This window comes from Camponotus floridanus, unplaced genomic scaffold, assembly GCF_003227725.1.
Source record: "Camponotus floridanus strain SB8 unplaced genomic scaffold, Cflo_v7.5 scaffold36, whole genome shotgun sequence".
NCBI classification, from domain to species: Eukaryota; Metazoa; Arthropoda; class Insecta; order Hymenoptera; family Formicidae; genus Camponotus; species Camponotus floridanus.
The window spans coordinates 555,864-579,951 of NW_020229503.1; the positions used below are offsets into that span (position 1 = coordinate 555,864).

The 24,088-nt window shown below is 32.6% G+C and overlaps 2 protein-coding genes across 5 annotated transcripts; both read left to right on the forward strand.

Moving 5' to 3' along the window:
* The first annotated feature begins 1,993 nt into the window (after positions 1-1,993).
* On the forward strand, positions 1,994-22,192 carry LOC105255207 (casein kinase I). Of its 4 annotated transcripts, none has more exons than XM_011264350.3 (9): positions 1,994-2,530; positions 3,024-3,134; positions 3,701-3,849; positions 4,738-4,934; positions 5,010-5,212; positions 5,322-5,583; positions 7,170-7,327; positions 15,328-15,424; positions 20,226-22,192. In XM_011264350.3, exons 1-9 carry the CDS (start codon positions 2,455-2,457, stop codon positions 20,314-20,316), a joined length of 1,344 nt encoding a protein of 447 aa, XP_011262652.1. In that variant the 5' UTR covers positions 1,994-2,454; the 3' UTR covers positions 20,317-22,192. The 4 variants fall into 4 exon arrangements, with proteins under 4 accessions (XP_011262652.1, XP_011262650.1, XP_011262649.1 ...); XM_011264348.3 differs by lacking the exon at positions 20,226-22,192 and adding an exon at positions 16,946-17,267; XM_011264347.3 differs by having other exon boundaries at positions 1,995-2,530; positions 20,230-22,192.
* LOC112638726 lies at positions 7,334-9,311 on the forward strand. The gene has a single exon (XM_025410904.1). It carries the CDS (start codon positions 7,678-7,680, stop codon positions 9,091-9,093), a length of 1,416 nt encoding a protein of 471 aa, XP_025266689.1. The 5' UTR covers positions 7,334-7,677; the 3' UTR covers positions 9,094-9,311.
* Positions 22,193-24,088: the final 1,896 nt, after the last annotated feature.

The following is a 24,088-nucleotide window of genomic DNA, read 5'->3' on the forward strand; positions in this document are numbered from 1 at the left end:
CGCCGCCACCCGTTAGATAGACATCGCGCGCGCTCCCATCGGTGCGTGGCCGCGACAGCAAGACATTCATCGATATTCATCGCCGAGGGACGTCCGTCCAGGACGTGATCCTCGCGCGCAGTGTTATTAGACGGACCAGGTTTTCTCACGCATACGCATTGAATATGATATCACCAAAGTAGTTAATCGCGATGTATTTTATAATACTATTACTATTATATTTCTATAAGTAATTATATTTCGACTATTATCTTTTTATATTAATATTACTTATTCTAAATTAAGTAATATTATTATAGAAATATAATAGCAATAGTATTATAGAAATATAATAGTAATATGTCACTAATGTAGTTAATCGCAATGTATTTTATAATACTATTGCTATTATATTTCTATAAGTAGTTTCTACAAGTAATTATATTTCTACTATTATATTTGCATATTAATATTACTTATTCTAAATTAAGTATAATATTATTATAGAATAAGTAATATTATTATGGAAATATAAGAGTAATAGTATTATAAAATACATCGCGATTAAGGATGTATTTGACGGACCGTCTGTCTCAAAAGTTAATCCAAAGTACCAAAAAATTAAAGTTGGGCAGAATACGAATTCTAATTGATGAAAAATTTTTTAAAAATCACGAAATCATACTTCAAAGTATTCTTTAATATAAATAGGTCTTAATTTCCAAGAAAATATTGCCACGTTTTATCATCAATATTGCGTCAAACCGATAATCACAGTTATTTTTTAATAATAATTTCAAAACGAACAAGTAAATCGTTTTAAAACTTTGTGGGAACATTTTTACATGTATGAAGAATATAATATTACAAAATGAAATTTTTATCATTGTTTTTTTATAGTTTGTGAATAATTTATTACCTGTCTCTTGAACATTTACATAAGATCCTGTTAAAATCACAAAATTCAAAAATTAATAACTTTTAAAGGAGCAAGTAAAAAAATTTGAAATTCATGACGATTTAGAATGTTATTAAGAATTCAAAATTCACGGCGATCTCATTGATTATAATATATCTCCAATACATCCTTAATAATTTGGCATTTAATAAATATAAATTGTACATATAAATACTTGTTTTCTTGTATAGAAGAAAAAATCTTACTAAAAACATTATAAAATCCAAATGTCTTAGATTGTTTTGTTTTAGAATTCTATATTTTGTAATTTTATTATTTTTTTATTATGTTAAATGTGAAAATTTAAAATTTATAAAATTATGAGTTTCTGTTATATTATTTTAGTATTATATTATCATATAATTAGTCTATAAGAAATCTATCATACATATTTATATTATGATCATATATGCTTTCTAAGATTATTATCCCCACTTTATACACGAAGAAATAAGTTAGTTTTGCTCTCTACTAGTAGAATTTCATAATATTCTCTATTCTTTCTCTTTCATTATACAATTTTTATTATTGTTCTTTTATAGTTTGTGAATAATTTATTACCTGTCTCTTGAATGTTTACATAAACATAAGATCCTATCGCAAAATTCAAAAATTAATAACTTTTAAAGGAGCAAGTAAAAAAATTTGAAACAATTCATGACGATTTAGAATGTTATTAAGAATGTTAAATTCAAAATTCACGGCGATCTCATTGATTGTAATAAATCTCCAATACATCCTTAATCGCAATGCATTTTATAATACCATTACTATTATATTTCTATAATAATATTACTTAATAATTTAGAATGAGTAATATTATCATAGAAATATAATAGTAACAATAGTATTATAAAATACATCGCGATTAATCACTTCAGTGATATCATATTCAACGCGCATGCGCGAGAAAACCTAGCCCATCTAACAACACTGAAGTCGCGCGCGTCACGTCCACCGAATCCCCCTACCCCACCCCGCCCGGCTCATCTATCCCCACTCCCCGCCCGTCCGTCCACCTCGCGACGTCAACGCCGTCAACAACAACGGCGACGTATGCGCGAGGCGACCGCAGCGCCGCCGTCATCAGCGCGACCGCCATCGCAACGAGGCGCGCTATCCCGTTCACTTCGCGACGAAGAAGCCACGAAGAAATGCCCGTAGGTTCGAGATCGATCGTCAGTCCGAGTTCCCGTACGACGAGCATGGAGGTATCATCGCGGTCGAGCCTGTAACGGGCGCGCTGTGGATCTCAGGAGCGAGGCCAGCACGCACTCTCGTCGTCATCGTCACCGTCACCATCGTCATCATCGTCGTCGTCGTCGTCTTGCATCGTCGCTCTCGCGCTCCACGCTCGCGTCGGGTCAGCTGCTGCTAACTTCGCGCCGCCCCCTTCGCGCGCCAGGTTGTCGGTTGTGTGTGCATCGGGTGCGCGTATCGCATCGAGCCCGCGGCCCCGCGATCGTGACACTCTCCGCCCCCGAGGTGCGCCGCCCGCAGGCCTCTCCGCGTGCACGATGGAGCTGCGCGTTGGTAACAAGTACCGGCTCGGACGGAAAATCGGGAGCGGCTCCTTCGGCGACATTTACCTAGGTAATCCTCTCCCTCCCCCCTCTCTCCCGACCCTCCCCGTCCACCCCCGGATGCCGGATCCTCTCCCTCTTCCCCCCTCTCTCTCGCTCTCTTCTTTACCCTTTACCCTCTTCTCCTCCCCCTCCCCCTCAGCCTCTCGTTTACAGCGGATTTCGTGTATTTCACGCGCGCCAACTCCTACGTTTATTCCTCGCTTTCCTCTCTTTCCCTCCTCCCCCCGCTCTTTGTGCTCCTCCACTCGTCTCCTTTCTTTGTCCGGGGTTTCTTCTTTATTTTTCAGACACATTGTATGTATATATATATATATATATATATATATATATATATATATATATTAATTTATTTATTATATATTTTTATTTATATATATATTTTTTTTTTTAGACACATTGTGTATATATATATATATATATATATGTGTGTGTGTGTGTGTGTGTGTGTGTGTGTGTAAATGCAGAGTCTTACCTTGGTCTTTCTTCCTTGCACTTGGCAGGTACGAATATTTCAACGGGTGAGGAGGTTGCCATCAAGTTGGAATGCATAAAGACACGGCATCCGCAGCTGCACATAGAGTCCAAGTTTTACAAGATGATGCAAGGAGGCGGTGAGTAAATCAATATTTCCATGTGAATGTTTATTCCGTAACATAGAAGCCGTGTCATGTGTTCCTGTTTATTAGACAGCTGATCCAATATCTTTTTCTTTGACATCGCTACGACATATTGTATATCTGTGAGGTCTGTTTATTTTCGTATCCCTTTACAATTTGAACATATTGAAAGGATTTTGAGACTCAGCGACAGTGTAAAATACTATAATATCATTGAAATTTCATGACTGATAAGATTATCGAGACTTGACAGTTTGAAAAAAATTGATAATTCAAAATAAAACAAAGAAATATTTTTACAATGAAAAGTAAATAGGATTAAACTTTGAAAAAAAGTTTTACATTATTTTACTAGTTAAATACATGCCTCCATTGTGATTATTTCATCACTTTCACCCACAGTAGTTTCATAAGACTTATTAAAGCACAATATATTCTCTGTGTATACGTGTAATATAATTATTTTGTATTCTAATTATAACCTTTAAAGTTTGTTTCCTTCTTTCCCCTGATTGTATCAGGAGTTGCAATAATATAACTTCATATTCTTGATATTCTAGTTGGAATACCAACTATAAAATGGTGTGGTTCGGAGGGTGATTATAACGTAATGGTAATGGAATTACTTGGGCCATCACTGGAAGATTTGTTTAATTTTTGTTCAAGACGTTTTACTCTGAAAACAGTCCTGCTCCTTGCCGATCAATTGGTAAATAATTTTTTTTCAATTATAAAAATATTCTTATCTGTATGGAACATACAAATAAAATAAACGATGATTCAAAAGCTAATAAATATTTTATGTCTATTAAAACTAAATATATTAATGTTGTAATAATATCAATAGATGATACATTGTTCTTTGATTTTTTGCTTTTCATTTTATCACTAATAATGAAAATATGTGTTTTGAACATATCTTAATTGTCATGAGAAATTATTTTGTTAGAATTTCAATTTTATTACTTTATTATGCATTGCAAGAGAGGATTCTATTTATGTTGCACATTCATGCCTGCACTTTGAGATAAAAGGCTAAACAGATAACTTCCATCTTATTATTCTTATATGGAGTTGCTTCAATATTTTTGTGCAGGGTGTTCCTGCTCGAATGCCTTGCCATATGTTCAAAGTTCATATTCTGATTATATTTATTACTTTATTTAACAGGGAGAAATATGTTATTGTACGCTACATTACTGTCAAGAATGGCTCGCGTTCAATAAATAAATAAATATCTTTTTCTTTTCTTCTCAAAACATACTATTATATTACATTATAATTATAATTGAATTATGTATAAAAATGTATTTCCAAGTGTTAAATGTAAGAAAAAGTACAAATATTAATTAATTTTTTATTCAAATATCTTACACTCATTTGATAGCTTTGATTTAGAAGAAAGTCTTTCAAAGAAATGAATAATATGTTACCAAATTAGCAAATATTATGCAGCATGCACACTGCATTATGAGTTAAATTGAATAAACAGTTTATTTATCTCTAGATATATGATCTTTGAAGCATGAAGCATGAACACATTGAAACACAGACTGTACAGTTATAATAACAGTGCTTTAACTTCTCTATTCTGCAGATAAGTAGAACAGATTACATTCACAGCCGCAACTTTATTCATCGTGATATTAAGCCAGACAATTTTCTGATGGGTCTGGGAAAGAAGGGCAACCTCGTCTACATTATAGATTTCGGATTGGCTAAAAAATATCGCGATGGCCGCACACACAAGCATATACCCTATCGAGAAAACAAGAATCTGACAGGGACGGCCAGGTTGGAACCATATCGCTAATAAAATCTCAATGTATAATAATCTTGCTCTGACTAATTCATTTGCCATGATAACAGATACGCGAGCATAAACACACACTTGGGGATCGAGCAGTCACGACGGGACGACCTCGAATCTCTGGGCTATGTCCTCATGTACTTCAATAGAGGTAGTCTACCCTGGCAAGGATTGAAAGCAGCGACTAAGAGACAAAAGTACGAACGCATTTCTGAAAAGAAAATGTCCACTCCCATAGAAGAACTCTGTAAAGGCTATCCTGGTAAGTTTTTTTTACAGTAGGTACATGACGTAAGTAAAGATATCACGTAAGGTAAAATCTTTATCTTCAATTTCATACAATAGAGCGAATGTTTGATTAATTATTGCAGTAGAGTTTGCGTCGTATCTAAGGTATTGTCGGGATTTGCGCTTCGAGGAGAGGCCGGATTATTCGCATCTCCGACAACTTTTCCGAACATTGTTCCACGGTCAGGGCTTCACTTACGATTACGTCTTTGACTGGAATATGCTGAAGTTTGGTAACGCGAGACAACCAACTTTACCTTCCGCACAACAAGCGCCCATGCACTCGCAGCCGTCTAACGCGGCGCTGCCTTCTGGGACCAACAACGATCAGGAACATCGATCAAGGTTGGTGTTTTGCTAAAAAAAAAATAGCGGCTTGCCTAAAAAAAATTCTCATGCATTAAACTGGCGGCTGGTTAGTGCGATTGCATCTTCACACCATAGCGCCTTTTCACGTTTATAAATAGCATGGTCATCATTTCATTGCTCACAAGCGTGCTCTATTTTCGGCGGCTGGGACAACGAATCGGGAAACTGCCGCTTTGAGCAATGTGAATAATAACCAATGTAGTATAAATATTTGTTTAAATTAGTATTTCCTTATACTCGAGAAATTAATATGTATCTCATCTCATTCAAGGCATATCTGGTAAATTTAATTTAATAATAATTTTCAAAACTAGCTAGAGGTAGATGAGCGTAGCGTTGAATCTTATAAAATTACCATTCTATCTTCTATTATCCATTTAATCTTACACTGAGAAAAAATCTGGTTGCATTAATTCTGGTAGATGTAACCAGCATGTCTGTTGGAAAATGGACGAACTACAATTCTTGTAGGAATTACCAGATGAATCTGATTAATTTCTTTTTGTTAAATTTATCAAATTTTCTGATTAATAATATTAAAGTTAATAATATTAAGTTAATAATATTAAACTTACCAGCACCAAGTCGTCTAAATTTTTTTCCAACTAATCTCAAAAGTCTGATTAATATTCTGAATTTCAACAAGATTATTGGATAAATTCAATCCAGATTATTGAATAAATTATTTTAAATTCAGTTTGTTAGAAATTAAACTGATAAACAATGCACTGAGAAAAAAACCTGGTTGCATTAATTAGAATTCTGATCGATTCAACCAGTATGTCTGTTGGAAAATGGACGAAACACAATTCTTGTAGGAATTACCAGATGAATCTGATTAATTTCTTTCTGTTAAATTTACCAAATTTTCTGGTTAATAATACTAAACTCATCAGCACCAAGTCGTCTAAAATTTTTTCCATCTAATCTCAAAAGTCTGTTTAATATTCTGAATTTGAACAAGATTATTGGACGAATTCAATCCAGATTATTGAAATTATTTTAAATTCAGTTTGTTAGAAATTAAACTGATAAACAGTGATGCAAGAAGAGGATGCAGCTCAAACACACACAATCAGAGAGCGAGCGTCCTATTTCTGGCATTACTGCTCGTAAGAGAAAAAAAATATACTTTGGATTTAATGTTAATACTAGTTCTTTATATACATTTCATGGCAAATGTTGAATACGAGTTAAGTTAAGAGTGGTTCACCGTTTAATGGTAAGCAAAGAAATTAATGTAACAAGAAATTTTATCCAACCAGAAAATACTAACTAAATCCTTATAGTAAAATCTAAACGTTCTAGTTATAAAAAATCGTGTCTCATCATGATAACTAAAAATTCTTGTTTGATTTAACCAAAATGCCTTCAATCATACACGTCTTGTTGGTACAATCAAACGATTCTTCTCAGTGTATTAGACGCTCTTTTTATTTTATAGTGTAATATATTATATATCACAATATAGTTTTATAGTGTAATATATTATATATCACAATATCTTTTGCGTCTACCGGCGAGAAATTTACTTATCTTTCGTTCATATTTGCTTCTTTCAGGCCCTACACGCGGCAATGTTTGCCAAACGCGTCCGTAGCGACGGTGGGCCCGACGCTTGGACGCTTGGACCCGACCACGAGTTTGCGAGCGATCCGGCAGAAACGCGAGATGGAGACTCGTGGTGACCAGGACAATCAGGACAAGAATGATCTCCAAGGTAAAATACAATTCTACCAACAATTCTGCGCAAGCCAACAGAATTTCGGTATTGCCGAGCGAAAAACGCAACATAATGTGACAGTCGGACACTCGCAGCAGCCTGCGCCTGGCGGCAATGAGACCGCCGCCGTCGTCGCGAGTGCGACACGCGTGATAAATCCATGTCAATTCAGTACATTCAAGTCAACTACTACGCCGGGTAATAGGGCGGCGCCCCCGCCACCGCCAGATCTGGCGGCCTCTCTAGACCTGACCGGTCTCAATCTGGGACGTAGTCGCGAATTAGGCTCCAATCGCATCGCGGAGATCAATTCCGCGACTACGTCACGCGACTATTATCAGCCGACAATGAGTAGAACGCGTGAGAGGAGCCCAAACACGGCGTCCCGTCAACTCGATAAACAGAGCTATTTTTTTCATGGGCATAAAACTGAGAAAGACGTAGATCGCAAGGTCGTGATGTTTGAGGATCTAGGAACTAAAGGTACGAATTACGCTCGACTAGCGGATGACGCGGATGAAACCGCGGCAATGTCGGGCTCGATAAATTGCTTCGGTGGCCTGGACAAAGAGAGAAGCTACGCTGATTACGACGGCGACAAGAAGCACAGGTGTCTCGCAACCAACAGCGTCCGACATTTTACCGTGACTCACGAGACGCGTGACTCAGAAAGCGTGGAATTCCTCGAAAAGGAGGGTGAGATCTTTAAGAAGAGCAGTAACGAGTTGTTGCAGGAAACTTTCGCCAGCAAATGCAGAAACTTCTCTTTCCGCAGCAAGGAAAAACCGCACAAGAGCTTGGAGTCGCTCGAGAGAAGCATCAATGTACCAGCTGTAGATTGTAAGAGTCTAGATTTTCCACCGAAAGAGCAATCGAAGAACTTTTTCCACAATAAACAGAGGAGTCTCGATTCGACCAAGAAGTCCGTCGATTCCTCGACGGCGAATAAGACACGCAAGCGACCCAGCTTCTTCCAACGAGTTGGCAGAAGCTTGCATTTTTTACCCAGGGAGCGCGAGAAGCGCCAAGAGGACACATCGAAGCGAGAGGGACTCGCAATTAACGGTCAGTATCCTCAAACCGATCAGGAAAAGTGCGAGTATTTTTTACAGAGGCATCAAAAAAACGTTGATTTTTTTGAACGTTCGTCAAACTCGCCAGCCAATCGTGCTCCCGTCCAATCCAATCTCGGTTCTCTCAACGAGGTAGATTTCGCTGTTGTACAAAATTCCTCTAGTCGTCTCAGAGATGCGCGGCTCGAGGGAAGTACGTTTCGCGCGAAACGAGACTCGAATAAGTCTACGAATGCGGATACCATGGAGGATAATATAAAGCAGAATAATTGGGATGCGAGTAAATCGTTGATGCAAACCGACCTTTCGAATATCGAATTGACTGTCACGGTGATGCAATCGAGGCTTCCCCTGATCGAGGGCCCCATTGCGAGTGTCACCACGCAAGATACCGTCAGCGGTAACAAGGACAGCTTGGACATCGGATACTCCATCAGCGAGCTTGGTAGAATTTATTTGCATACTATACAGAACATTGATCACCCGGAGGGTCTGCTGTCTCTGGAAAACGCCGCCGACACGACGGAAAAACGGAAACGCTACATAGAATGGCTGCAAACGAAAAACGATCAAGATATTCTGAGTCACGGTACCAACTCCTGCGATTCTCTGACTCACGGTAAACCGCAGGGTAACTTGGACATTCTTATAAATATCCTCCTCGACATTTTCGTCTGGATTTGCATTTGAGAGCAGTTGTAAGGCCTCTCTTTCTCTGGGAAATTTTGAAATACAGACCTCTTATATCACGTACCGAGCGATCTCCGTTTATATATTCTCGTATGGAAAAATTACAAGACCAAGATTTCGATGGTTGGTCGGATTTGCTCCGGAGAAATCGAATATTTTCTACGAACAAATATAGAATGAGCGTGATTTTTATACTGAATATTTTTGCGCATTTCACATGCGTATATTTTCATACGATATTATATAATAATATTTATAATGTCTATTTATATATATATGTATATATATATATATATATATATATATATATATATATATATATACATACACAAGGTGTATCTTAAAAAGCTCCCACTGAGCGAATAGCGTTATTCCTAATTAAAAACCGAGTCGAAAAGTCCTGAATCATTTTTTTTCCAAGATTCATTAAGGATGTATTGGAGATATATTACAATTAATGAGATCGCCGTGAAAATTTTTAATTTAACATTCTTAATAACATTCTAAATCATCATGAATTATTTCAAATTTTTTTACTTGCTCCTGTAAAAGTTATTAATTTTTGAATTTTGCGATTTTAACATAGGATCTTATATAAACGTTCAAGAGACAGATAATAAATTATTCACAAACTATAAAAAAACAATGATAAAAATTTTATTTGTAATGAAAGAGAAAGAAAATTTCAATTGTAATGAAAGAGAAAGAATAGAGAATATTATGAAATTCTACTGGTAGAGAGCAGAGCTAACTTATTTCTTCGTGTATAAAGTGGGGATAAAAACCTCAGAAAGCATATATGATCATAATATAAATATGTATGATAGATTTCTTATAGACTAATTATATGATAATATAATACTAAAATAATATAACAGAAACTCATAATTTTATAAATTTTAAATTTTCACATTTAACATAATAAAAAAATAATAAAATTACAAAATATAGAATTCTAAAACAAAACAATCTAAGACATTTGGATTTTATAATGTTTTTAGTAAGATTTTTTCTTCTATACAAGAAAACAAGTATTTATATGTACAATTTATATTTATTAAATGCCAAATTATTAAGGATGTATTGGAGATATATTATAATCAATGAGATCGCCGTGAATTTTGAATTCTTAATAACATTCTAAATCGTCATGAATTATTTTAAATTTTTGCTTTATTAAGCATTATGAAAAAAAAATGGTTCAGGACTTTTCGACTCGGTTTTTAATCAGGAATAACGCTATTTACTTAGTGGGAGCTTTTTAAGATACACTCTATATACACTGTCGAATTATCCATGACATGCAGTCGTAACAGCCGCATTGAAATCTTGGCTATTTGCAAACGAATAACAAGATTGCCTTAGATTGCAAGCAGGAGTGAAATTAATTATAGATCGTGAATCTCGGGCCAATAAGCGATTTTTTTTCTATATGCAACATGTGTGCAACATATATAATGTACATGTAAGCATATATTAAATTTGTACACTGCGGCCTCTCACATGTAGGATCGATGGCGTTTATTAATGCTTGAGAAACGCGTCGCGAAATTTTTATGTTGTGTATTCTTGCCGCATAATAGTTACGAGATTGATTTTGTTTCGTTCTTACTTAGGTTTTTACTCTTTATTTAAGTTTTATTTTCTCACTTAGTGGCGATTGATAAGCATTCATAAACCAAATTATAAGAATAACATATACTATGACAATCACGTGTATGTACATAAATAGTTTTTGTTTCTTTTTTTTCTTTTTTTAACAATCACAAGCTCAATTACAACGTGAAAAAAAATGCAAAATCAGGGCTTTAATTTTTATAAAAGAAATTATTCCGAGTGAAACAAATATTGTTTATAATCATCAAGGTTGTGTATACGTAAAAAATTTTTTTATATTTATTATAAGTTGATTTATTTTTTACACCGATATATTTTTGCCGCCTATAAAACTCATCATTTATGTTATAAACAGATTTTATTGTCGAGTAATGTCTCTTTGCGCGTTTGTTTCTTATTTTTTTCTTTATTTATATTTTTTCGATAATTTTTTATTATTTGACAAAATTAACTCAGTTTCGGAATGATAATAAAGTAAGGAAAACATCGTGCACAGTTTATAAAATAAGAATAACATTAACGTAGGGATATATGGCTTTAATCGTTTTTCGTAATTTATTTATTTCTGCCTTAAGAAAAATAATCTCTTGATTGTTTAGACTGACCAAAAGTTTATAGACTGATAACACTTGTCATTAAATATTTTTCAAAGTGCTTGTTCGCAGATACGTAGATCATAATTTTTATATCGCAATGTTTTATTTTATTTGTTCTCTAAACTTTTCGCGTTTCTCTCTCTTTTTTTTATCAAAACTTATAACGAATTCGGATGAATGCATTAGTGTACATTGATACACATTAAAGACTATTGTATATAAATTTATAATAGTATAATTAAAATAAGATTAATATTATAAATTAATTAATATTATCAATTATTATTAAATATTTTTATTCAATATAAATGATGATATATAATAATAATTCATAAAATTAATTATTTTACTTATTTATGCTACATAATAATAATTCATAAAATTAATTATTTTACTTATTTTAGTTATTTATACTATTGTAAATTTGTATACAGCCTTTAAATGCACCAGTGCATCTAATCGAATTCGTTGTTAGAATTATATATAGCACAATCGTAATACTTTATAACATTGAAATTTAGAGATATTAGTGTCTTAATTAATATATTGGAGAGAAAATATCAATACCATCGCTTCTTGTATAAATCGAAATTTTTTTTATTTGTCATAAAATCTATGATGCTGTAATCAAGCGATAAAAATCGACTCCACAGTTCCTTCAAATTCAAATTTTAATTTAATTTGTGTTCTTCTGTCTTATGTATTTATAAGCTTCATGATAAAGAAAGAGAGGGAGATTAAAAAGTTTTGTCTTGTATCTCTGATACGTTGATTTTGAGACATTAATACATTGATTATTCGTTCAAGAGGTAACGATAAAAAAATCAAGTGTTTAATTAATTAACTTATTTAATCTAAATCTCATACATACATTATGTTAAATGAAGTCTCAATAATATGCGACTTTCCAACAATTTCATACATGAAAGATCTATGTCTCGCGATACGAACAATAAAAAAATGATTTAAAGACTGTTAATTAATCGCGTATTACTTGATCACAAGAACTCAGGACACTGATTTTGATTGTCTCCAAAATCGAAGCTCTTTACAGTTTGTTACTATTATTGATTATAAAATTCAAAATATGAAGCGTTGAATATTTCTCGCAGCAGAATATCTGCTTTTAATATCGTTTATATAAATATTTGTTTCAATTATAAAACGCGTTGTTAATTATAATTAGCATTTAAAAGAAAAAAAAGTGATGTTGTGTTCCTTTTTATTTTAGTCATTGACATTTTCATCATTTAATTAATTGTATCCCGTAACGATTGTGAAGCTTCAACACCAACGTGTTTACTGATAATTAATTAAGCATACGTATTAATCTTCGAATACGTTCTGGTGAAATGGAAGAAGTAGTCTGACGGATGATAGCCTTTCGTAATTCAACAGTAGCTTGACTTTTCACTTTTCTAATTAAATGCCACGTAATATTATACATATGGGAGAGCGTCCAGGGACGCGCGGAAAGCATTACCAAAGCTTAGATAGGGAATATAAAGTCTAGTTTATTACTTATCCATGATCTTTGTAATCTCAAAGGGGTATACTGAGGGAAAAATTTTTTTTTTAATCAAATAAATTTGTTTTCTTGAAACTTTTGCTTCAAATGCAAGGAATTGTTTATTTCATTTAAGCAAAAGTATTTAATTTTAATTAAATATGCATGTTGTATTAAATACATTATTTTCATTTATATATTTTTTTATATTTAAATACTATTTTTGTAAAATATATACTATAATCTATTAAGTTAAATATATTATTTTTTTAAATTAAAAAATTTAAAATTTTTAAGAATAAAAAATGTATTTTAATAAATGTTTTGTAAAATTAAAGTAAAAATATTTAATTAAAAATTATATTTTTTTAAATATATGTAAATAAATACTTAAGCAAACAGACGTTTTGAATACAAGTAAATACGTGATTAGTATTCACCGAATAAATAGCTTTCTTGAGTTGACTAAAATTTTTTTATTTCAACATAATTTTTTCCTTAGTGCACTGTGGCTCTCTCATTAGACGAAATAAACAATCGAACGAAGGGATTTATATTTATTAAAATCGTGCTACGACATTGCCAACTTCTTCCTATGCACTAGATCACTAGATCACAGGCATCGTCCCTTTATCGCTCATTCTCACCTGTTTTTCTTCATTCATCTACGAAGTCTTCATATCGTATATTTATCTGTAATCGACCTGTTTTTTTTATTGATAATAATGGTGATGATAATGATGATGATGATGATGATGATGATGATGATGATGATGATGATGATGATGATGATGATAATGATAATGAAGAAAAAGTAGCAAATAAATGTTTTTCCATTCAAGGACTGGTCTCTTTTTATTTATCTCACCACACGACATTGTCGATTATCCTTGTCAAAATTATTTCTCACTTGGCTTGAATGGAAAAACCCAAATGTGCAATGAATAGCGGTCAAGTTATTCATTCTCCGAGATGTCTGGATTTCGATAAAGATCGATGAAAGAAAAAGAGAATGGAGAAAAGTCTATATTTTGGCTAATCTTTCAATTTTGTCGCATCATCTGTCTTCACAGAAGCGTATCATTCTTATTTGAATTTATTTTTCGAAGCACATTATTGACATTTGCGCATATTCCTTCGGTTGTACATTTTTTTTCTCTTTTTTTCTTTTTTTATTCTAATTAATTTTTCCATTTCAATTGCCAAGAGTGAAAAATCTACCCGTCCCGCGTCGCCTGGTTGATGTTATTACTGTTAAATTGACATTCTTGAATATCCATTTGTATGAATACGATTACTTTGACACATCAACCTGACGAATATATCCCACATACGACACGATCCTTGAGACGTTGTATCGCTTCATAATTTATTACTATTGCTGTTTCAGAAGATTACAACAATAATTTAATAATTTGAAATAATGATATGTAGATTAATAGAGTTCAAAATAGTGTATTCCTATTTCAACAAAGTAGCATAGAAAATTGTGTCAAAGTTAAGATTGTAAAGTCTTTACTTTTCGCTAGAGAAGAAAAATATATGCTTCCAATCAGTTAAAAATTATTCAAGAGTATTATATCGCATTTGTTAAATATGTTATAAAATCTTTTTCTTCTTCAACTATTTATTATATTGAAGTACGTGAATCACTCATATAAAATAGTGTTTTTAATTTATTTAAATAATTTAGTTAAATATATATTTAAATATATATAATTAAATATATAGTTAAATATATATTTAAATATATATTAAATTATTTAAGTTAAGAAATTTAGTTAAATATATATAAATTAATATATAAAAATTATATATAAAAATATATAAAAATATATATAAAATATATATATATTTAATTATATATAATTATATATTTAATTATATATGAAAAAATATATATAAAAATTATATATAAAAATATATATAATTAAATATATAAAAATTAAATACGACAGTTAAATAATAATTTCCCCATTTTTTTCGGATTAGATTGCGCGTAGCTTTATCATTTTTTATTACGACTTTTTGGAAATTATGTCGCCTGAAAAGTAGCCTTAGATTGCAGGTTGACGCATGGTGGGTATAACACACATATATACTGTGAAAATGTGTGCTTTGCAATGAAACGAGTGTTCTTATCTTCCTATACGATTATTTTTTTCTACCTTTTGTATTTTTTTTCTCGGCGAGCTACTTGCACGATTGAATGTACTGACCAATCAAAATAAATCGCCGACGATTTGATGCGAGAGTCGAGTTTTGGAATTGTTTTTTGAAAGAGGAACTTTATTTTAACGGGTATTGCTATCCCCTCTGATTGCTTTTGAATTTGTGTTATAATCTTTGAACCTGCTGTATCGAGAGAAGTTAAATAAATTAACAAAAAAAAAAAGATCGAATCTCCTAGAAAATAGGCAAGGTGGCAGCGAGTTGACGACACATAGGAATGTTGGCTGAGAATTTCTTTTGCGGTTTTTCATGCATTGTTTTTTTTCTGATAATCTCTTTCAGCATCGGGTGCGGGTGGACAGGAGCGAAGGGTCAGCATGCGATTGCATCGTAGGGATACACTTCTAGCAGCTGCAGGAGAAATGCAGCCCAAGTCCAAGTGAGTTGCTACACAATATGAGACGATTAAATCCTCTAGACGACTGGGTATAACTTGCTCTACTATTTCATCCGCGGATGAAAATGATCGTAAGCTTGTGCAAAACAATGATGTTCATTATTTTTAACAAGATTATTAATTATTTCGATCGCTTTAGTGTCATAATAGGAAGGTTTTGGAATCGAGGAAATCAACCGAAACTTTCTCCATGTCTTCGTATATTGTATAAAGGGTGTTTCAAACCACCCATTCAAAAACTAGAGAAGTGGTTATTTCAAAAAAGTAAAAACATTTTCTTTATCAATCGGATGCGCTCTATCAAATAGTGATATTTTCAACTTCTGATTCCAGTCGAAAATAGGCGATTTAAACCGAAAGTGCATTTTTATAAAATGGAACCTCTTATTTTTCATTGCATATTCTTGTAGCTTACCTCGAGAGCTTTCCAAAACACTATAATAAATTATTTTTCCATAAAGTACTTTTCGAGTTATGAGGCTTGAAATTATTTCTTAATTTTACATAAATCATAAAATATCTTATAAAATATTCATTTTTCGATTATCCTACCTTAATACTTTTATGTACAAAATAATGAGAGGAATCAATTGGTGTAAAGAAAACATACAGTTGTTTTTAAGAAAAAATATGGAATTGTTAATTGCAAATTACATATTTTTTCTTAGAAACAATTATGTGTTTTCTTCACACCAATTGATTCCTCTCATTATTTTGTATATAAAGGTAAGATAATCGAATAATGAATATTTTACAAGATATTTTACGATTTATGTAAAATTAAGAAATGATTTCAATTCTCATAACTCGAAAAGTACTTCATGGAAAAATAATTTATTACAGTGTTTTGGAAAGCTCTCGAGATAAGCTACAAAAATATGCAATGAAAAATAGGGGGTTCCATTTAAAAAGCTTTACTTCCGGTCTGAATCGCCTATTTTCGGCCGAAATCAGAAGTTGAAAATATCACCATTCGATAGAACGCACTCGATTTATAAAGCAAATGTTTTTACTTTTTTGAAATAACCACTTCTCTAGTTTTTAAATGGGTGGGCTGAAACACCCTGTATATTTGAAATAGATGGTCGAATTTTGCAATTTCCAATTTAATCTTAAATTTTTCCCAAGAAAAATATCATTTTCGAATTAAGCTTCAAAAGTGGGAAAAATCTGATTGTTTCTGTAATTTTTTAAATATCAACTAGATTAAAAATCTGTTAAATTGATAATTAAAGAAAAAAATTGATTTCGAGTTTGCCAATAAATATATTCCGGTACTTATTTTTAGATCATCTTCCATAAAATTCTTCGCGAGAAAAGTTCAGAGCTTGTTACACTCGTTCCAGGTTGCATGATCGTTGCACATTTTGGGGAAAAATTTCATTTTACATAAGCCTGTTTCTGATTCTATTTATATTCATATCGATCTCGTGGTTGTGATAAGTATGAAAATTTGCAGTACGTTAATGATATATAAGCTCGAATTTTATCAATTTTTCACAGCTCTCGCCAAGTCTTATGATTCATCGAGGCGTAATAGTTACAATTTCAAGATTGTAATTTGTGTTGTGCTTGTGCAAAATCGTGTTTTGTATTTTGTTCGGTACGCGTTAGTTGTATAGAAGCTTCATTTTAGTAGGAAGGTGGTGTCTCAATACCGTGGCATGGTACTCCAATTACTTGTGTTAATTCGGGATAAATGGATAATCGAGACAAATGGATAAAGGGGAAGAAACATATTTTGTCATTTGGAAAGAATTCTCGATACGCATATTTCATCTACATTCAAAATTACTCATTTCATCATCGTCTTTGGTGACATATATCATTTAACCATTTTAAAGCTTGTAATTAAAACGAGTGTTTTGATAAATTTCCAATGATTAAAAAATACATCATTCTTTCTCAAATTTAATTTACAGAAACACAAATAGAGATAATATAAATTTTATTCTTTATATAATTTTTTACAACAAAATTTCAAGATTTGTATTTCAAAAATAATTATTTATAAAGATATTTAAAAAAAAACATAAAGAATCAAAATTTTTTAAAGTTTTTATTTTAGTTTTCATTTTCTAAAAAAAATTGCCTTTAAATTTATTAAAGAAGGTATTATATTGTAATAATAATGAGACATTCTGTACATATATATATATATATATATATATATATATATATATATGTGTGTGTGTGTGTGTTGCCGATAACTATATGAAATGAAGAAATAAAAGATACACTTGAAATGTATATTTATAATTCAAATTTAAAATGAGAAAACATTCTCTCCAAATGAAGATAATTATTATTGCTTGCTATCGAATGCACTCTCTCACAATATAATACTGATTACATTTTTTAATAAATGATATATTGGAATATGTGATTAACATAAAAAACTAATTAAAATACGATGCAAGATACAATTTCTATATTTTGATAAATATAATGCCTGTAGCTTGTGATAAGCCGATCGGCTATATAATTTTGATAATATCGCATGTGATAATTTATATTATAATAATAAATCATTTGTTATATTAATAAATCATTTATGAATAATTTTCTTGATTGTTAGATTAAATTCCAATGTTATTGGGATGCCCAACCATAAAAATCGCATGTCGATAAAAAGTAAGATATAAGAAAAACTTGATATTATTTATTTTACATTTCATGAGTACATTTGAAAAAAAAATAACAGTATACCAGAATTTTTTTAATAATTTTTAAATTCGTATTTAAATTATTTAATTTATAATTTATAGAAGATGAAATAATAATAAAGTAAGGATGCAAATTAAATAACGTAATAACTAAAAGGGAAAGAAATAACTTTAGCATGTCCTTGCAAGTAGTATTTCTAGCACTATATGTTTCTCCACAAGAAGACTTTCACATTTGCCTTTCAAGACTTGTAATGCTAGTAATAAGAGCGTAACGAATCAGAGAATAGCTGGCCGATTCAAGCTGGTTATTGCACAACTCTCCTTGGTAACTGGTTAATCCACTATTGAATGTCTTCAGGTATAAACTTGATTTCTAGAGTCGAGTGACATTGTCGTTAAAATCTTATTAATACTTGAAATCGTACTTGAAAATGTTAGGACATAAAATTATCGTGTTTATTTTTGAATTTTTATTGATTTTAAATAAAAAAAATTATAATTATTCATTCGACTTTCAATTTATTCAAAATTTTTACAAATTATATTATTTATTCTTTTTTACAAATTATATTATTTATTCTTTTTTAAACAAATTTGCATCTTATATTATTTATTCTATATTATTTATTCTTTTTTATAAATTATATTATTTATTCTCTTTTAAACAAATTTGCATCTAAATAATATGTATGAAATTAATATGAGTGATACACATGTCATAAATATTTGAAAATAATATTTCAGAAAACAGATTTGACAGCTTTCCCTTTGCAAAAATTTATCAATAATTTTAAATCACTTTTTATTGATTGTAAAATCAATGTTTTTTTTTTTTTTTTTTTTTTTTTTTTTTTTTTTTTTTTTTTTTTTTTTTTTTTAATATATATTTTCAGTACGTGCTGGGCATCTCTTGGAATAACTGTGCATGTAAACATGCACGTTTTCGCACTCGAAATTTCACGAGCATAATCTATATAGATAAAATTTTTCTCTAATACTGTGAAAGTATAGACATGCAAAATTATTCGGAATCGAAATTCCTCTTTATGTTGACTTTCGTTGACTTTTTTCAGGTAACCGAAAGCTATCGCACTAATTCTAAATGACAAAAATAGACAAAGAGGGAGCGAAATTCTCTTCTGTGCCACGGTAGAGGACGCCGATTGTGAAAAGCTCTGATCACGGGGGAAACTTTCATCGTGCGAGCCTTCTCTCAGAGTTCATCCCTCCTCACGAGCCTGTTAATAATTTGCCACCTTATTCGCCGCTATTACACGCGAATCTCGCAATTTTTCATGGAGAACCTTGCAATGTTATTTTAATACAGCGAAAACACGGATATAATTGATTCTTGCATCTTTATTTAATTTATCAAATATTTAAATTAGATAACAAATGTCATTATATACGTTAAAAGAGAGGACAAATTATAATATTCAATATTAAATTATAATTCTAATATTATTATCATGAAACTAATATAGTTAAATTATAATTATAATATTAATATATTTAAATTATAATTATAATATTATTAATCTAATATATTTAAATTATAATTATAATATTATTATCATCAACAATTTATCATTTTAATAGACTCTTTCTTCCGGAGAATATCTATTGATGTTAGCTATATTTTTATCACAACATTGCATTTTATTGCGAGAGAGATGAGTATTCATTTGATCAAAAATTGCTGTAAACGCGAGCGATTATCCTGCAAGAATCATTATATACGTTGAAAGAGAGGACAAATTATAATTCTAATATATTTAAATTATAATTATAATATTATTATCATCAACAATTTATAATTTTATTAGACTCTTTGTTCCGGAGAATATCTGTTCATGTTAGCTATATTTTTATCACAACATTGCATTTTATTGCGAGAGAGATGTTTATTTGATCAAAAATTGCTGTAAACGCGAGCGATTATCCTGAGCAAGAATCTTTCATCAGTCATAGGATAAGACGGGAGGCTGATGCGACGAATGAGAGAAGGAGCGCCGGAAAAAGAGAAAAAAAAGAGGGAACCTTAGCTCGAGTTTATGTGACATTATGAAGACGGTGGCGCGCTAATGTCGCTGTTTTGTGTGTCTTTTGTTTTGGAAGCGCCAATGCGACGGCAATCGCTCCACCCACCCTGATGGTCAGGCGGGCAAGCGTGCAACACAACAAGTGAATCAGCAACAGCAATAGCGGAATCATCATCATCATCATCATCATCCTCGTAATCAGCAACGTCGTTCATCAAGAGCGACGACCAGCGTTCGCCGCCGACACGGCGCTTTCCTGCCTGTCGCAAACCGGAAGTGAACCCGCGCGCGGCCGGAAGTGGTGCCGCGCAGCCATCCGGTGAACGGTGAACGGATGCGACCCGATTGTCGCGTTTGTCGGTGACAATTGTAATCGCGGTGGTGCTTCATGAACATCCAGTAACGGGAAAGGTAACGTGAGGATGCCTGCGTGTGACTCCTTGCACCGAGTGGACGATGAGAGGAGGAAGGAAGAGGAGGGAGAGAACTGTAACAACTCGACGTCGACTGTGTCCCCGGGATGCAACGATGCAGCTCTCATCTTAGTGCGCAAGATTGGGCTATTGGAATATGTCCTGGATCTCTTTCTCACGATCGGAGCGAATCCTGTCTGGAGGACTCTCTCGACGACCATGAGAGCATTCATGAGAGTAAGAAGGTTTAGAAAAAAATCAAGTCGGATCCCTCGCATCTCTCTTGCGGGTGTAGGACGATGAAACGTGATTGTGATCGGTTTTTCTGCTTTCTTTTTTTTTTTTTTGTGATTTTTCTCGAAGCGAATCGCAAATGTACAGTACGCGGTTTCGATGATGGATCCTCGCAGTTGTTCACGATGCATAGTACATTTAATTTTCGTCGTACGAGAGGCGAGAACCGAACTGTGCGGCCAATTTTGTTTTTCCCGAATTTGATGCCGCATCGTAGTTATATTTGTCAAACTTCGTTATAATTTGTAAATTGTTTGCGAAAGAGAGCAGGGAGAGTTTTTTCTTGTCAAAGATATAGTAAATGAGATTATAATAAAACGCATGTCGCAACAGAAAGCTACGTTAGATGAAAAACCGTGGTATTTGGTTTAAACGTCATCAATATTCTTGATTACAATGGCATATATTCCATTCTGTAAATTCCTATAGAACTTGTAAAGACTTAACTTTTCTTTTCAATCTCATATAAGTCGATTAATGACCTCTCCGTTAACGATATTGTCTGTTAATGATATTGACTTGCGAAATTATCGTTCGATTTTTCACGAGACAGTCACGAGGGTTAACATAATTCCGCGCAATTATTACCGTATCCTGCTCCACCAGCGGGCTGAGTACGTATGTATAAATGTAGAATATCTCTTCGTATAAGTCACAACATGTATATAGATCGAATACATTGGTAACTCGAGCAGCTATCGAGTGTGTAAAGCTGTTCTCGAATTTTTGCACAAAATGAAAATGACATTTTTTCAGGCGATACAAATGAAATGTTAGCTCCACGTTAGTGTCAAGAAAATCAAGTGCAATGATGGGGAGAAGCCAGAACAAATACAATTTTGCTAGGACGCGTCATTTCGACACACGCGTTTAATACGGTTCTTGCCTTAAACTCGGCGTGCCATTGTTCCAGCCGAAGCTAAATACAAGGCAAATTTCGGGATCATCTGCGTGTCCAAGAAAATTATTTCAAACGGTATATACAATCATCAATTTTTGCCCGGCCAGTCTTGCCGACGAGAGCAATGTCACGTCGATTTACGGCAGCAAGATGCTGAGGTCTTCTCGCTAAAAAGCTCGATAGTTAAACGATCATACAGAACGTAGTACAACGGGCGCGCAGGGAGTGGGCGGGGGAGGACGTCTAGTTTTAGGGACAATTCGCTCGGTTGTGCTTAGATGGTAAGAAAAGAACACACGATTGCGAGTTTCCGTGGAGCATTTCTATCTCATCAGCATCGATCGGGCGTACTGTACAGGTGGTGGTGTGTCTGTGAATGCGCATGATGAATTATGACATCGTTCACTGTGTCTAATAAATAATAAAACAGATGTGACCTCTCTTCTCGTCCCGTGACAAACCTCGTGCCCTTCCCTTTTATACGTGCTAACAATACTAACCGAGAAAAGGCAACACCATTCAATCGCACACCCGGTCCTGTTCATCGACCTTCCGTTTTTCTTTTCCTTTTTTAAATTTTTTAATCAATTCCTTTAATTAATTAAATAATTTTAAAAAATTATTAAATTAATTAAAGAAATTAATTAAATAATTTAAGAAATTATTAAATTAATTAAAGAAATTAATTAAATAATTTAATGAAAAAAATTTAATTGTGGGGCGTATCTAGTTTAATATCTATCTAATTTAATTAAAATTTTTAATTAATTAATTTCAAGACTAGATACGTCATGTATTAAGTTGTATGTGATATGTATACCCGGAGAAAGCGATCCTCGGTGAACACTACCGCAGCATCGTTCCGCTAACGTGTGTACGTCCCGTGTTTGTAGAAAGCGTGTGCGTGTGTGTGTGCATGTGTGCGTGTTAATTACGTGCGAAAGTTTGCGTACTAGTGTGAGAGAAGTAGAAGAATGATGGGGAAGCAAAGTGCGAACAAAGTGCGTGCGTCGCATCATGAGAAAGGACCGGTTGCACCGACGACATAATGATTGACTGTTTTCTCTTTACATATCGCAGAACCAAGATGTAGAATAATATCCTGCAATCTTTATGTTTAATCTATAGTTTTCGAATTTTTATCATCGTCCAATTGGACAGAAACAAAGAAAGACCTGGATGGTTCACCACAAATGTTACACCAAGTAACATTTATATAATTGTCAGTTGCAATTTCCCACTCAACAATATATTATATTACAGTTATATTATTGAGAAATTATTATTATTGGGAAATTATTATTATTGGGAAATTGTAATTAACAGTTATATAACTGTTATTTGGTGTTTGTTAGGATATGACTCGTATGGAAAGATATTGAAATAGTATCAGACAGCTAAACTATAGATTTCGCAGACTATTGTTACTCTGAGATTTAATGTTATCAAATATGCTCCTTTCACACACGCCCCTGTCACCATCGAGAACTTTCCCCCCGAATATTAATAATAATTTTCATCTGTCTCAGAGCCTTACCCAAGTAGAACATGAAACTCATAACGACATCATTATGACGTCACCTAAAAGTCATTTTAGAAAAATTATAACGATCTTATTTGATATATTTTTGGTGACTTATTTTTGGTATTAAATATTTCTAGCGAACTGTTGGAGAATATATATATACTTCGCGTATGAAATACTTATTAATTCTTAAGAATCAATCATAATAATATCATTTTTTATATATATTACGTAATTACTTGTTTATTTAATTATTCATGTATATTTTAATTATATTTAAGCAACATAATCTTTTTAAAATTATATAAAGCGATTATTGAACTTAAAAATTTATTATTCTTTTTGTCATCTTTAATTCATTTTTTAATCATTTTTGGTAACTTTTAAGTGATAAATAAAATCAATGATGTCATTATGAGTTTCATGTTCTACCTGGATGGCTGGTGACGCGTAGTTTATTATAATTCTGTATCAATGAATCGTTGATACAACCGATCCCAACGATTGCGATTTAGAGATACGAGCTCGCAGAATTCAAGTAACGTAACTTAAACGCCAGAAGAAAAAGATAGAGATATTCTAGAAGACATTTTAAATCCTGAAAATACTTTTTAAATGTCTTTTAGACTTTAATGTTTATTAAAACCGCGATCATGCGAAATGCTTGACCTTTAAGCACTTGTAAATCCCATAAATGCATTTTTCTCCTGGTAGCTGGGTCTTTCGTTGAGACGATCGTACCGCAAACTTTTCACGCATTTCCGCATAATAATAATAAAAAAAAAAACGAGGACGTTCCGAA

What these genes read in the sequence shown, in the direction of transcription:
- LOC105255207 (XM_011264350.3), top strand. Translation starts at nt 2,455, where the DNA reads ATGGAGCTGCGCGTTGGTAACAAGTACCGGCTCGGACGGAAAATCGGG. An exon ending in TGCTCCTTGCCGATCAATTG is followed by an intron (nt 3,850 to 4,737) that starts GTAAATAATTTT and finishes TCTATTCTGCAG; the next exon opens with ATAAGTAGAACAGATTACAT. An exon ending in GAAATGCAGCCCAAGTCCAA is followed by an intron (nt 15,425 to 20,225) that starts GTGAGTTGCTAC and finishes TCTTTTGTTTTG; the next exon opens with GAAGCGCCAATGCGACGGCA.
- LOC112638726 (XM_025410904.1), top strand. Translation starts at nt 7,678, where the DNA reads ATGAGTAGAACGCGTGAGAGGAGCCCAAACACGGCGTCCCGTCAACTC.